Genomic DNA, 13,007 nt, shown 5'->3' with positions numbered 1-13,007 from the left:
GAAAACATCTAGTAAACAATACCATTAAAGCCCAAATTAAAATTTTCATTTCACCAGAAGCCAATCAGAGGGGAACAGGGGAAGAAATGATTACCCCAAAACTCCATTGAAATAGTACTGGAACAGGGAAGAAATGCGGCAAAATACACTAACAAATAGCAGAAAAATCCAAATAAATAAATGCATTTCGCCATTTTAGGGTTTAATATGCGGAAAAACCCGAGAAGAGCGGGCACGACTTCGCCATTTCGACCAAAAAACCCCACAAAGCAAACTGATTTTTCTCACTAGGGTTTCAGATGCATCGAACAATAAAACCCCCAAAAAAAATTAAACTAGTCGAATATCAGACATGCAAACCAAGTTATAGCAAGGGTTTCGTCATTTTTTTTATGGGTAGGGTTCCAAAGAACAACAAAAAAACCCCAAATAGAGAACCCAACACTTCACAATGCAAGAAAGCCCTCAAATAGATCTACCATCACAAACCTTTGATTCAAAGGGGGGAAAAATTGAAAAACATGAACTTACCGGACTGGCCTTCCGCTTTTTGCTCCTCGACTTCAGTGGAGAGGGGAACGAAGAGGAGCTTGAGGAAGAGAGAATGGTGGTTGTGGCCATGAATGGTAGTCTCCTCTGTTTAATTTTTTTTTTCTGCCCTCACGTCCTCTCGGCTTTGTTCGGAAATGCCTCGGGCAGAAAGAACGAATCTTTTCGTCATTCCAAATCCCTTCTAAATCCCATTCTCTTCCCATTCTATACAAAAAAACCCCATTTCTGGGTTTGCCATTCGGCATGGTGGAGAACGCCACGTGGGCCGACAAGCATCCAACAAGCCCAGTGGTCAAACAGAGAAAACACATCCAAACGGTGCTCTCGAACTTCATTCGGAAATGAAATCCCACCCCAATCCCACATTTCATAGCAACCAAACAGAGCCTTAGAAAAATGTCATGAAGAAGATGAAAGGAATCTACCTGGCTCTAATCATGACTCTAGTTGGGTTCTTCTACGTGGATCATTTTCTTCCATTCTAATCCTATCCAAGGTCATGTTCTTTGTTATGTTCCTAGCTATCAAGTCTTTCCTCACTGTTTCTACCCAAGTTGTTTCTAGTCTGCCCTACCCCTTTTTACTCCATCAATTTGGCACGAGTTGCCTCTTCTCACCGGAGCATCCAAAGGCCTACGTTGGATATGCCCAAACCATCTTAAGCGGTGCTCTCTCATCTTCTCCTCAATTGGTGCCACCCCACCTTTTTACGAATGTCTTCATTTTTAATTCTATCTAACCTTGAGTGGCCGCACATCCATCTAAGTATTCGCATCTCCGCTATACTCATCTTATACACATGCTGCTTCGTGGTGGCCCAACATTCTGAGCCGTACCGCATGGCTGGCCTCACAGCCGTCTCATAAAACTTTCCCGTCAACTTGGTAGGGATTTTACGGTTGCACAGAACGCCTGAGGCAAGCTTTCACTTCAACCAACCTGCTCTTATTCTATGGTTAACATCCTCTTCAATCTGTCATTCCTTATGTAGAATTGAACCAAGATAGCGAAAGATATCCCTCTTAGGTACCTCTTGTCGAATCATATTTACTACATACTCGTCCCGCCTCCTTACATTACTAAAGTTGCTTTCCATATATTCTGTCTTAGTCCTACTCAATCTAAAACTTTGGATTCCAAAGTAGTTCTCCATAACTTTAACTTAGCATTTACTCCTGCTTTGGTTTCGTCGATTAATACTTTGTCATCTGCAAATAACAAACACCATGGCACCTCATCCATGATACCCTCCTCCGTAAGCTCATCCATAACTAGCGTAAAAAGATAAGGGCTTAGAGCTGATCCTTGGTGCAGTCCTATTGTAATTGGAAACTCACTAGACGTGCCATCCGTGGTTCTGACACTAGTTATTGCCCCATCGTACATATCCTTAATCACATCAACATATTTAGTAGGCACTTTTTTCCTTTCAAGGACCCTTTTATAAAGAGTCAAATTGTAAAAAATTTCTATGACTTAGAACAAGCTCCTTTGCTGGGGGGATTCTTTTAAGGGAAGAGTGGACATTTATATTTAAATATGGAACCTCTTGATGAATAATTAGGGGTGTTTTCTTTATTCGAGGAATGTAAATAACGACAATTAGAGTCAGAAGTATACGTCCTCACCAATTTAATAAAACTTTTTTTCGCAAGAGGAAAATTTGATCTTAACATGTTTTTTATGATTCTCATTTTATATTGTGAAATGACCAATTACTCCAAAAGCTTAAGCTGTTGGAGAAGGCGTTATTTAATCTTTATACTTTAGCACTCCCCCTCTAGCATGAGAAATCCCAGACCAGCCGAAATTGGGGGGGTCCTGAGGGACTCGAGCGGTGCCACAATATGGTCATTCTCAGGGCCAGCAAGTTCGGCAGATGATAGTGAGGCAGAAGTGAGGGCTGCCTATCAAGGCCTAAAATGTTTAAGTCTTGAACTTTTGGACAAGACGATCGTGGAAGGTGATTCCATTAATGTCGTTCGGTGGTTAAGAGGATCGGTTGTCCCTCCTTGGAGATTTGCTCATTTCTTTGATGAGATTCAAGACAGAGTGGGCGCATCATCTATCATTTTAATCATATTAGGCGATCAGCTAATAGTGTGGTGGATGGCCTCGCTCGTCAAGGAGTGGGGAAGTCGGTTTTAGAGATTTTTGACTTCCTTCCCCCATGAATGCTTGTTCTTTTCTTATCTTTTTTCCTTTGTATTTACCTCATGTACCCTGGAATTGACCATCTCGGCCCTTTCCCTTTTCTATGAATGAAATTGCAACCATTCAAAAAAAAAAAAAAAACCATCCCTACCCACCCCCCTTTTCTCTCTCATGTGTGACCCTTCTTTTTTAGGGTTGGCATACACGTGGCACTTGTGGACCCTCTTTGGGTTGGCCGTTTGATGTGAATTTTTAATATCAAGGAGGTTTGAACACAAAGCCTTGGTTCTGATACCATGTGAAATGACCAATTACTCCAAAAGCTTAAGCTGTTGGAGAAGGCGTTGTTTAATCTTTTATACTTTAACATATATAATGTAATTTTTTTTTTTGCGAACATTGCTCAATGTCACTGGCACTCTTTGGAGTGTGTTTGAAGGATTGGGATGCTTTGCCACTAAGAGAAACCATTTCCATGATAAAATTTGGCAATTTCCACAGCCTTGAGGATGCTCTCTTACCAATCTACCAGATTCATCTCCGTCCGTCGAAAATGTTCTAGGCAGCTCCTCAAATATACATAGATTGGTAAGGAGTGCCCTTCATTTAATGTCCAAAATCCCAATAGTCCTGGAAAAAACTTTAACTATCTCCCCTCAAATCACTTCTAGATTTTATGTTAATCTAGAGCCAATTCACTGAGTGCTTGAAAAATAGTCAACAATGAAGATCTTGATTAGATGTTTGTGATGAAATCAGTTGTATAGTGATTAGGTATTTAAAAATTGAATTTTAGATTCTTAAAAAATTAAAAAATTCTTTAGACTTTGTTGAGAGAGGTAGAGAAAAGAGAGAAAGTAAAGAGTGAGAGAAAAGATTGAGTTAGGGTTCCCCCCCTCACTCATGTAATATAAATAATAAAGAGTGAAGTACAAAGACAAGTATGCCCTTGGGCATTACAATAAAGACATAAAGACCTGTTAACGCTCCCCCTCAAGCTGGAATGTAGATATCTAACATTCCTAGCCTGTTACAATTATCAACTAACTTAGCTCTACGTAGAGGCTTCGTGAACATGTCTGCTAATTGATCTGTAGATCTGGTAAACACGGGAGATATGTAGCCTCGCTTAATCAAATCTCCAATGAAATGACAATCCACTTCAATATGTTTGGTCCTCTCATGGAAGACTGGATTCGTGGCAATATAAATGGCGGATTTGTTGTCACAGTATAACTGAGCTGGAGAAGAAGGAGGAGGAAATCCAATCTCTTTAAGTAAAGAACGTAGCCATATGAGTTCCCCACTCGTATGAGACATAGCTCTATATTTTGCCTCGGCACTGGATTTAGACACGACATCTTGTTTCTTACTTCTCCATGAAACAAGATTACCTCCAATAAAGGTGCAATATCCTGTAGTAAACCGCCTATCAGCCGGAGATCCTGCCCAGTCTGCATCAATGTATCCTTCAATTCTCTGGTGCCCATGCCTCTGAAATAACAACCCTTTACAGAACTCTTCAGATATCTCAATATCTGAAGTACAGCAGCCCAGTGTGAAGTGCGAGGTGAGCTCATATGCTGGCTAATAGCGCTAACTGCAAAGGTAATATCTGGATGTGTAACAGTAAGATAAATGAGCTTACCAACTAACCGTCTGTATCGCCCTGGATCTTCTAACAAGACTCCTTTCTCAGGGAGTAATTTCATATTCTGGTCCATAAGAGTTGAGGCAGGCTTGACTCCCAAACAACCTGTCTCATCAAGAAGATCCAGAACATACTTCCTCTGTGAGAGGTAGATACCCCTAGTCGAATAGGCAACCTCAATGCCCAAGAAATACCGAAGACGACCCAAATCCTTAGTAGAGAACTCTGTCTGAAGGAAGGATTTGAGCCTCTGAATGCCACCTGTATCGCTACCAGTGATAATGATATCATCGACATATACTATCAACTGAACACAACCAGCCTGAGACTGAAAACTGAAGACGGAGTGATCAACTGCGCACTGCTTCATGCCAAAGCGAATAAGTGTAGCACTGAACTTCCCAAACCAGGCTCTCGGAGATTGTTTGAGACCATAAATGGATTTCCTCAAACGGCAAACAAGAGAAGATCTCTCCCCCTGAGCAACATATCCAGGAAGTTGCTCCATATAGACCTCTTCCTCCAAATCACCATGAAGAAATGCATTCTTTACATCCAACTGATGAAGATGCCAGCCATGATTCACAGCAAGGGATAGCAGGACACAGACAAAAGGAATTTTCGCAACTGGTGAAAAAGTCTCGCCATAATCAATCCCATATGTCTGCGTGTACCCTTTGGCAACAAGTCGAGCCTTAAGGCGCTCAACTGTGCCATCAGGAAGGTGCTTGACTGCATAAACCCAGCGACAACCAACGGGGCGAGCACCATATGGTAGAGGGACCAAATCCCATGTCTGATTGGCCTGAAGGGCCTGCATCTCAAGATCCATAGCCGCCCGCCAGCCTTGATGATCAAGTGCCTCCTGTAGAGTCTTAGATTGAGAAATAGAGGACAAAGACGAAACAAAACTACGAAATACAGGGGTGAGAAAGTCATAAGACACAAAAGAGGAAATGAGATTAGCAATACTGCGAGACCGAGTGCGAGAGGCAATGGGAGAGTCAGAATATACCTCAGAAGTGGGGATCTCCGGCTGAGATGATGATGGCTCGAGCGGGGCTGAATGAGCAACAGATTTGGTCTGACGTTGATACTGCTTCAATGGTGGAGGTAGAGGGACTGCACAAGGCGCTGACGTCAGCATAACAGTAGAATCAACTGTAGGGGAGGAGCTGGACACCGGAGGTGTAGAACAGGGATGGGATCAGGAAGAACCGGAAGAGGAAGAACATGAGTATGCGAGGAATCCTCCTGAAGTGTAGAGGGGGAGGGATCCAACGAGATGGACGGACTATGATGAGCAACAGCGTTTCAGGTCTGCCAGCCGCCCTCCTACTGCTGGTCTTGTTCAGCCAGGTAGTTCTCTTGCTTCGTTCCTCTCTAGTTCTAGCTCCTGGATTATTGATTCGGGAGCATCTCATCATGTTGTTTCACGTTCTATTACTCTTGCTGATGGGAGTACCTCTCCTATCACTAGTGTTGGCAGCTGTTCCCCTTCACCAGGCATTACATTATCATCTGTGCTCTGTGTCCCCAATTCACCTTTCAGTTACTTTCTGTTAGTCAATTAACAAAGCATCTTCATTGTTCTATCTCATTTTTTCCTTCATATTGTCTTTTTCAGGATCTCTCGACTGGGAGGACGATTGGCTCGGGCCGTGAGGTGGATGGCCTCTATCGTCTCGACTGCACTCCGTCCCATCCGATTCTACATGGCTCAGTCGATGCATACCAGTGGCACTACCGTCTAGGTCACCCGTCTATGGAGCGTTTACGCAGGATTCTCTTCGTTCTTTCTTCATTTGTTAGGTCTTTTCAGTGTGAGGCCTGTGAACTTGGGAAGCATCATCGTGTGCCATTTCCCTCTAAGACTGTTAGTCGGGCTTCACACCCTTTTGCTCTTGTTCATTCTGATGTATGGGGTCCTGCGAGGACTACCTCTTTCTTTGGATTTCGCTATTTTGTGGTCTTTATTGATGACTATTCACGTATGACATGGACTTTAATAAAAGATCGTTCTAAAGTTTTTTCTGTGTTTCGTGATTTCTATGCTGAAGTTAGTAATCAATTCTCATGTGTTATCCAATGTCTTCGCACTGACAATACAAAGGAATATTTCTCTTACTCAAATGGTTTTCAGGAATTCGTCTCTTCACGAGGCATTCTTCATCAGTCCTCATGTGCTCATACCTCTCAGCAGAATGGAGTGGCTGAGAGGAAGCTTCGCTCCTTGTTAGATGGGGCCCGGACACTACTCTTTCATATGCGGGTCCCTAAGACCTATTGGGCTGATGCTGTACTCACAGCATGCTACCTGGCGAATAGGCTTCCCTCTTCGGTCCTTGGTGGCACCTCTCCGTTCTCGATTCTCCGTCCTACCTCTGACCCTTTCCCTCTTACACCTCGAGTTTTTTGCCGTCTCTGTTTTGTCCACGTTCTTGGGTCAAGATTAGATAAGTTGGATCCTCGGGCCGAACGGTGCATCTTTTTAAGTTACTCTAGGACCCAAAAGGGTTATCGTTGTTACAGCCCTCACCTGCGACGATCATTTGTCTCGGTGGATGTTACATTCTTTGAGACTCAGTCATTTTTTAGTCCGTCCATCTCGTTGGATCCTTCCCCCTGACGAGGATATGGAGTGTGACGCAGTTCAGGATGGAGATCAAAGCATGTCTCGTGATAGTGACCCTCACGCCTACAATGAGTACAATAGGGCCGAGCTCGACCTCCACGGCCACCCTCTCGGCCGCCGCCATGTCCGCGACCAAAAATGCCTCCTCCTCGGGACGGGCGGTCAGCGGCTCCATAAGCAGCAGTAGTCGAGACATCCACGTGAGTAGGAACAGTAATGCCAAGTGCACATTGCTGAGCTCGTAAAAATACCTCCTGAAGAGTGGGTACAGTACCAGACCCAAGGATGTGCTGTCGAAGATGAGTGAACTCTGGTCCAAGACCCTCAAGGAAATGAACAACACGGAGCTGATCCCGCTGTCTGGCTGCCGTGGTAAGATCAGTGGTGAGAGGCATAAGAGCATCCAGCTGCTGGCAATAGGAGGCAAACTGTCTGTAGTAATCATGGACTGTAGAATCACCGCGCCTGTGACCCATCCAGTGCGAATAAGTATCGCAGAGACGGGCGACATTCCCCTCACCAAAATATAATGCCGCAGTGTGCTCCCATACATTTTTGGCAGTAGGGAGATCCATCATGGTGCTAGCAATGGCAGGGGTCATACTCTGCCATAGAAGTGTACGAACAAGGGCATCATCTACATCCCAATCATCAAAGGTAGGGTCAGTCTCAGGAGGGGGATCACGACGAATAATAGAAATATTTCATCGGGCCTTCAGATATGTCTCCACAACAATCTTCCAAGTCAAATAGTTGGATCCATCAAGACGGGAAGTGGTAATCGGTGGGAATGACGCATCCACCGAAGACAAAGACGACGACGCAGCCTGACGCGGCTGGGAACTAGTAGCCATAGCTGGAGTACGAATAGTAGGGTCCTCAATATGAGGGGTATCTTCCATAAGAAACTGGGAAGAAGACTGAAGAGGACCAACAACGAGCATGTAGAGACAAGGATGAAGACTATAAGCAAGCTAATAGACCGCGGCTTCGTGAGGACAATATATGCATAAGGGAGGCATGAGATAGCCTCATGACATAAAGACAAAGTCGAGACAACTCCGAACCACAAACATCGCAATGATGTAAGTACAAATCCAGAACAACACCATGAATATAGTGATCAAGCCGAACAAGAAAATCTAGGGCATAACTATGACCCAAAAGAAGAAGAGATTATGATGGATCAGATTAGGGCAAGGAAGAGTGGGGAAAAGAGGGTACTGTAGCGATGCACTGTAGCGATTTACTGTAGCAGTACTGTAGCGGGGTAATGTAGCAGTACTGTAGCAAAGAATGGAGGGGTTATGGTTAGGGTTAGGGATGGAGAAGATGGAGGTGGATGTTAAGGTTAGGGTTAGGGAAAAAAGAAGGAACGAAAAGAAAAGAAAAGAAAAAAAAATGGCCCTAGGCATCCATGCCCTAAAGCTCTGATACCATGTTGAGAGAGGTAGAGAAACGAGAGAAAGTAAAGAGTGAGAGAAAAGTTTGAGTTAGGGTTCTCCCCCTCACTCATGTAATATAAATAATAAAGAGTGAAGTACAAAGACAAGTATGCCCTTGGGCATTACAATAAAGACCTAAAGACCTGTTAACAGACTTCTCATTGAATCTTGAGTAATTATCATTGCACAATTATTTTCTTTAAATTGAATGAAAAAAAAACAGCTTGGTAGATACATGTTTATGCTATTATATACTTTTTATGATTAAAGTTACAAGGAAGAAGATAATGGAAAAGATCTAGATGGTAAATAACGTGGGTATGCCCATGGAAACAAATGGCTCTCTTTATAAAAAGTATAAATTTATAGAAATACAAATTTATTCTTGCATGTACAACCCTGGATGCATATAGCTGGTAGTCCTTCATTTTAATATCTCAACCTTTCCATTCAGGTTCTGTTTTTGGAATACTTACAAATCTTATAAAACTATTAGCTATAAGAAGATAAAATTTCCATGAGGCTCTCCTTGAATGAGAGATGGAGAGATTCATACATGGAAATATTGTCCTCTGGAGGAGGACTCAAAGGTTGATCTTGGGAAAAAGTTGTCTTGCCCTTTCATTTATGGGAAATAATCTGATACATTTAATCATCCAAATAAGACGTCGTTTTGGATCACCTGAGGACAGTCACAGGAGGCTATGGAAAGCAGAACGCTACGGACTAACATTCCAGGAAAAAGAACAGCCAGTTTGTGTATCTGGGAAATGATTACAGATTGGCAATTACCACTCACTTTAGTCTGAATACTGATTGTTTACTTTAGATGTGTATGATAAGATGGCGGGTCTTCTTCAAATGAATAATAAAATAATAAGGCTATTCAGTTTTAGTGACTCCTTTATTTCCTTCTTATGGACACTTTGTTTTCTGGTACTTATCTGTTAACTTTTTTCAGTCTCAAATACTTGAAGCTCTTGGAGCTATTGTAGAAAGAGTAAGACCAGTATCAATTACACACACAGATCACTTTGTCAATATTGCAAGGAGAAGGGCATTGGAGGCGACTGAATTAGCATCGAGACAAAGAGAAGCTGAGAGAACTAAAGCCAAAGATTCATTGCACATCAATGGTCATACATTAGACAATGGAGAACATCTGTCCAATTTCACTAATGATTGTAAAGGTGGCTTCTTTGCTGATCAGTTTGAAAACTTGGCAAACTTTCGTGCTCACTATGAGGGAACTGGTCCTGAGATATGGGAACAGACTGGTGGAGGTTTGCATGCTTTTGTGGCAGCAGCAGGTACAGGTGGTACTCTTTCTGGCATTTCACGGTTTCTTCAGGTTGATTCATCTTCCTCTTCCTCCCTCAATATTTGGTTCTAGTTGTTTTCAAGGATTAGGTGATGTTATTCAATGCATGGTTTTAAATTTCGAATGAAACATTTCGTTTTGGCCGAAATATTTTGATTTTGGCTGGTACCGAAACGAAATCCACTTGGATTCGGAAAAGCAACAGATTTCATCTGAAATTTCGGGTTTCGTGAATGTTTCGGTCAAATTGTGAAACATGCAACTTTTCAGATAAAGAAAAAAGCAATTCTATCGAAACATTGACATTTCGACAGAAACCTTGACAAAAATCAACTCCACATGCAAAAAAGAGGATAACAATGAACTTCCTTTGATATATTTCTAAAAAATAACAAAAAAAGTGTTGTATAATCTTACCTAGATTTCAGCTGTGATTTCATACCGAAATGTATCCATGATTTTACAAGATTTCAGTTGAAATTTCGTAACATTTCATACCGAAATATTTCCTTGATTTTGCAAGATTTCAGTCGAAATTTTGTACCAAAAACAAAATGTTTCTGTTTCGCTAATAATTGAAACTGAAACCGAAACCGAAACTTAAAACCTTGATTCAATGTTACATATGTGCTTTGTTACACATTCTACAGGAAAAAAATCCTAAAATTAAGTGCTTCTTGATCGATCCTCCTGGTTCCGGTCTGTTCAATAAGGTGACAAGAGGAGTAATGTATACTCGGGAAGAGGCCGAGGGGCGAAGGCTGAAGAATCCTTTTGACACGATAACTGAAGGAATAGGAATAAACAGGCTAACCAAGAATTTTATGATGGCAAAACTGGATGGAGCATTCAGAGGTTCAGATAAGGAGGCTGTTGAAATGTCAAGGTCAGTATTGTTCACCGCCATTTTCTTGTGCTTGTTAGCATTCTTGTTCTCCGATCTGAATTTCTTATCAGGTTTATTATGAGGAATGATGGGCTATTTGTTGGGAGTTCTTCGGCCACGAACTGCGTTGGAGCCGTTCGAGTCGCACAGTTATTAGGACCTGGGCACACGATCGTGACAATCCTGTGTGACAATGGGATGAGGCATCTGAGTAAGTTTTATAATGAGCAGTATTTATCTGATCATGGCTTGACACCTTCTGCAACTGGTTTGGAGTTTATGGGTCTTGCTTGAGATGTGAGCTGGTAAGTATCTATACCATGTCTATACTTGTCTCAATTAATTTCCATTCAAAAGTTTTGATCTGAATATGTGCACTATATTTTGTTTCAAAACACGGATGTGGGTCAAAATGTGGCCAAAGCAAATACTAGTTGATTTGGCTTGACGGGGCGAGTACTCGGTTGACGCGGTCATAACCCGCAAGAGTCAAAGGAGTTTTGATTGACTTTATAGGGCAAAACGCGGACTCAGACAAGAACGTGGTAAGAGGGAGTTGACTCGGGGGAGTTTTGAAACTATGGTCCTATGGGCCTGTTTGTGGGGCTTTCACAGATTCAGCTGCCAATCTTGTAAAAATGAGGTCATTCATCTTATATAACAGTCTGAAAAAAGTTGTTCAGATTAAGGCATTTATGGCTGTTACAAGAAGATTAAAAATATTTAACCTAATTTTCATCACTTCTCATCTAATCATTCGTCAATAAGTCATTATGCTATTCAGGATACTAAACTTCGCAAGCTTTGTCAACACCATTCATGGTCCATCTAAAGATTAAGTGAAACCAGGTCCATGATGTCCATGTTTTTGTATAAACAAATAATGGTTTCAGTGAAAAATCATCTTATTATGTAAGCAGTTCTTATGCTTAACCATTCGTCCAACTATGATGGGGCAATTTGAACATTCCCATTGCAGTAACAGGCAATTCTATCGGTAGATTTTCTGGGTATGTACAAACTTTAAAATTGAATTTCTCCATTACAGAAAAGGGGAAAAAAGGAGATTGAAAGATATTAAATGAGCATTTTCTTTGTGAGTTTTTGTTTCCCTCTTGATTAGTTAAGCTTTCTGTGCCTATTGGAATCTATTGAAATTGGGTTAGTTGAATCAATGACACCCAAAACGAAAATTTTGTTTTTCCCTTTCTTGATTATATGTAACCTTGGATGAACTCCTACTCGGGTCTAGGCCTGACTTGGATGTATTCATTGGATCTGACTCAAATGAGAGACAGATGAATATTTGCTGTAGTACTCAAATATGATATAGATGAATCTGTTAGGGGCCGTTTGGATACACGGGTTTCAGAATCCAAGTTTAGTTTGAAAACAGCATAAAAGGAGGTCATGATCAAGCTGCTGGTCTGCTGTCATAGCAGCATTTCTTGGATTTTAAGTAAGAAAACCAAGTTTTTGAAATCTCTCCCGCATCCTACGATTTCTAAAACCTGGAAACATGGAACGATCACCAGCTCTCTTACTGTCGGAAAGAAGGGCTATAAATCAGAAAACGACGACTGCTCTCTTTCTTCTCTTGTCTCCCAACTACAATTTTAAGAAAATCCAGGATTCTAAAATACGTGTATCCAAACGGCCCCTTAGGGGTGTTCTTCTCTCATCTTCTATCGAAATCTAGGATTCTAAAATCCGTGTATCTAAACGGCGACGCGGATTTTAGAAACCAGGTTTTAAGTTGAAAATCGGGTAAAAGAGAGTTCATAATCAAGTTGCTGCATGCTGCGCTAACAGCGTTTCTTGGATTTTAAGTAAGAAAACCAGGTTTTAGAAATCTCCCCCGCATCCTGACATTTCTAAAACTTGAAAACATGGGGCGATCTACTACTCTCTTGCTGCTGGAAAGAAGGGCGAGAAATCAAAAAACGACGGTTGGTCTCTTTCTACTCTCGTCTCCCACGTACAATTTTGAGGAAATCCAAGTTTCTAAAATCCGTGTATCCAAACAGCCCCGGGGTTGTTTGGATACGCGGATTTTAGAATCTGGGATTTCTTCAAAATTGTAGCTAAGAGACAAGAGAAGAAGCATTTTTGACTTGTTTTTGAGTTCTCGCCCTTCTTCCCGTCAGCAAGAGAGTAGCACTCGTTTTTTACTTCTCGCCCTTCTTCCCGTCAGCAAGAGAGTAGCAGATCCTTCCATATTTTCAGGTTTTAGAAATCTTAGGATGTAGGAGAGATTTTAAAACCTAAATTTCTCACTTAAAATCCAAGAAACGTTGTCAGGACTGCATGCAGCAGCTTGATCATGAACCATCTTTTACACTGTTTTCAAATTAAAAACCTGG

At 41.7% G+C, this 13,007-nt stretch overlaps 1 protein-coding gene across 3 annotated transcripts in view; it reads left to right on the top strand.

Annotated features, from left to right (window-relative positions):
* Nucleotides 1-11,727, top strand: part of LOC143856068 (Pyridoxal-5'-phosphate-dependent enzyme family protein) — a 28,660-nt gene extending 16,933 nt beyond the window's left edge. The window contains exons 4-7 of one of the 3 annotated variants that reach the window (XM_077366122.1): nt 9,399-9,788; nt 10,409-10,644; nt 10,716-10,949; nt 11,069-11,725. In XM_077366122.1, the coding sequence (XP_077222237.1) occupies nt 9,399-9,788; nt 10,409-10,644; nt 10,716-10,938 (849 nt within the window). In that variant the 3' untranslated portion in view covers nt 10,939-10,949; nt 11,069-11,725. Of the gene's footprint in view, nt 1-9,398; nt 9,789-10,408; nt 10,645-10,715 lie in introns of all 3 variants that reach the window. The other 2 variants (XM_077366115.1, XM_077366106.1) reach the window with 2 other exon arrangements.
* Nucleotides 11,728-13,007: the final 1,280 nt, after the last annotated feature.

Source organism: Tasmannia lanceolata, unplaced genomic scaffold (assembly GCF_043159265.1).
Source record: "Tasmannia lanceolata isolate RefF3 unplaced genomic scaffold, GAP_Taslan_0.1 ptg000003l, whole genome shotgun sequence".
In the NCBI taxonomy this organism is placed as follows: domain Eukaryota; kingdom Viridiplantae; phylum Streptophyta; class Magnoliopsida; order Canellales; family Winteraceae; genus Tasmannia; species Tasmannia lanceolata.
The sequence above is the reverse complement of the archived record's forward strand: the minus strand, read 5'-3'. Positions and strand labels throughout refer to the sequence as shown.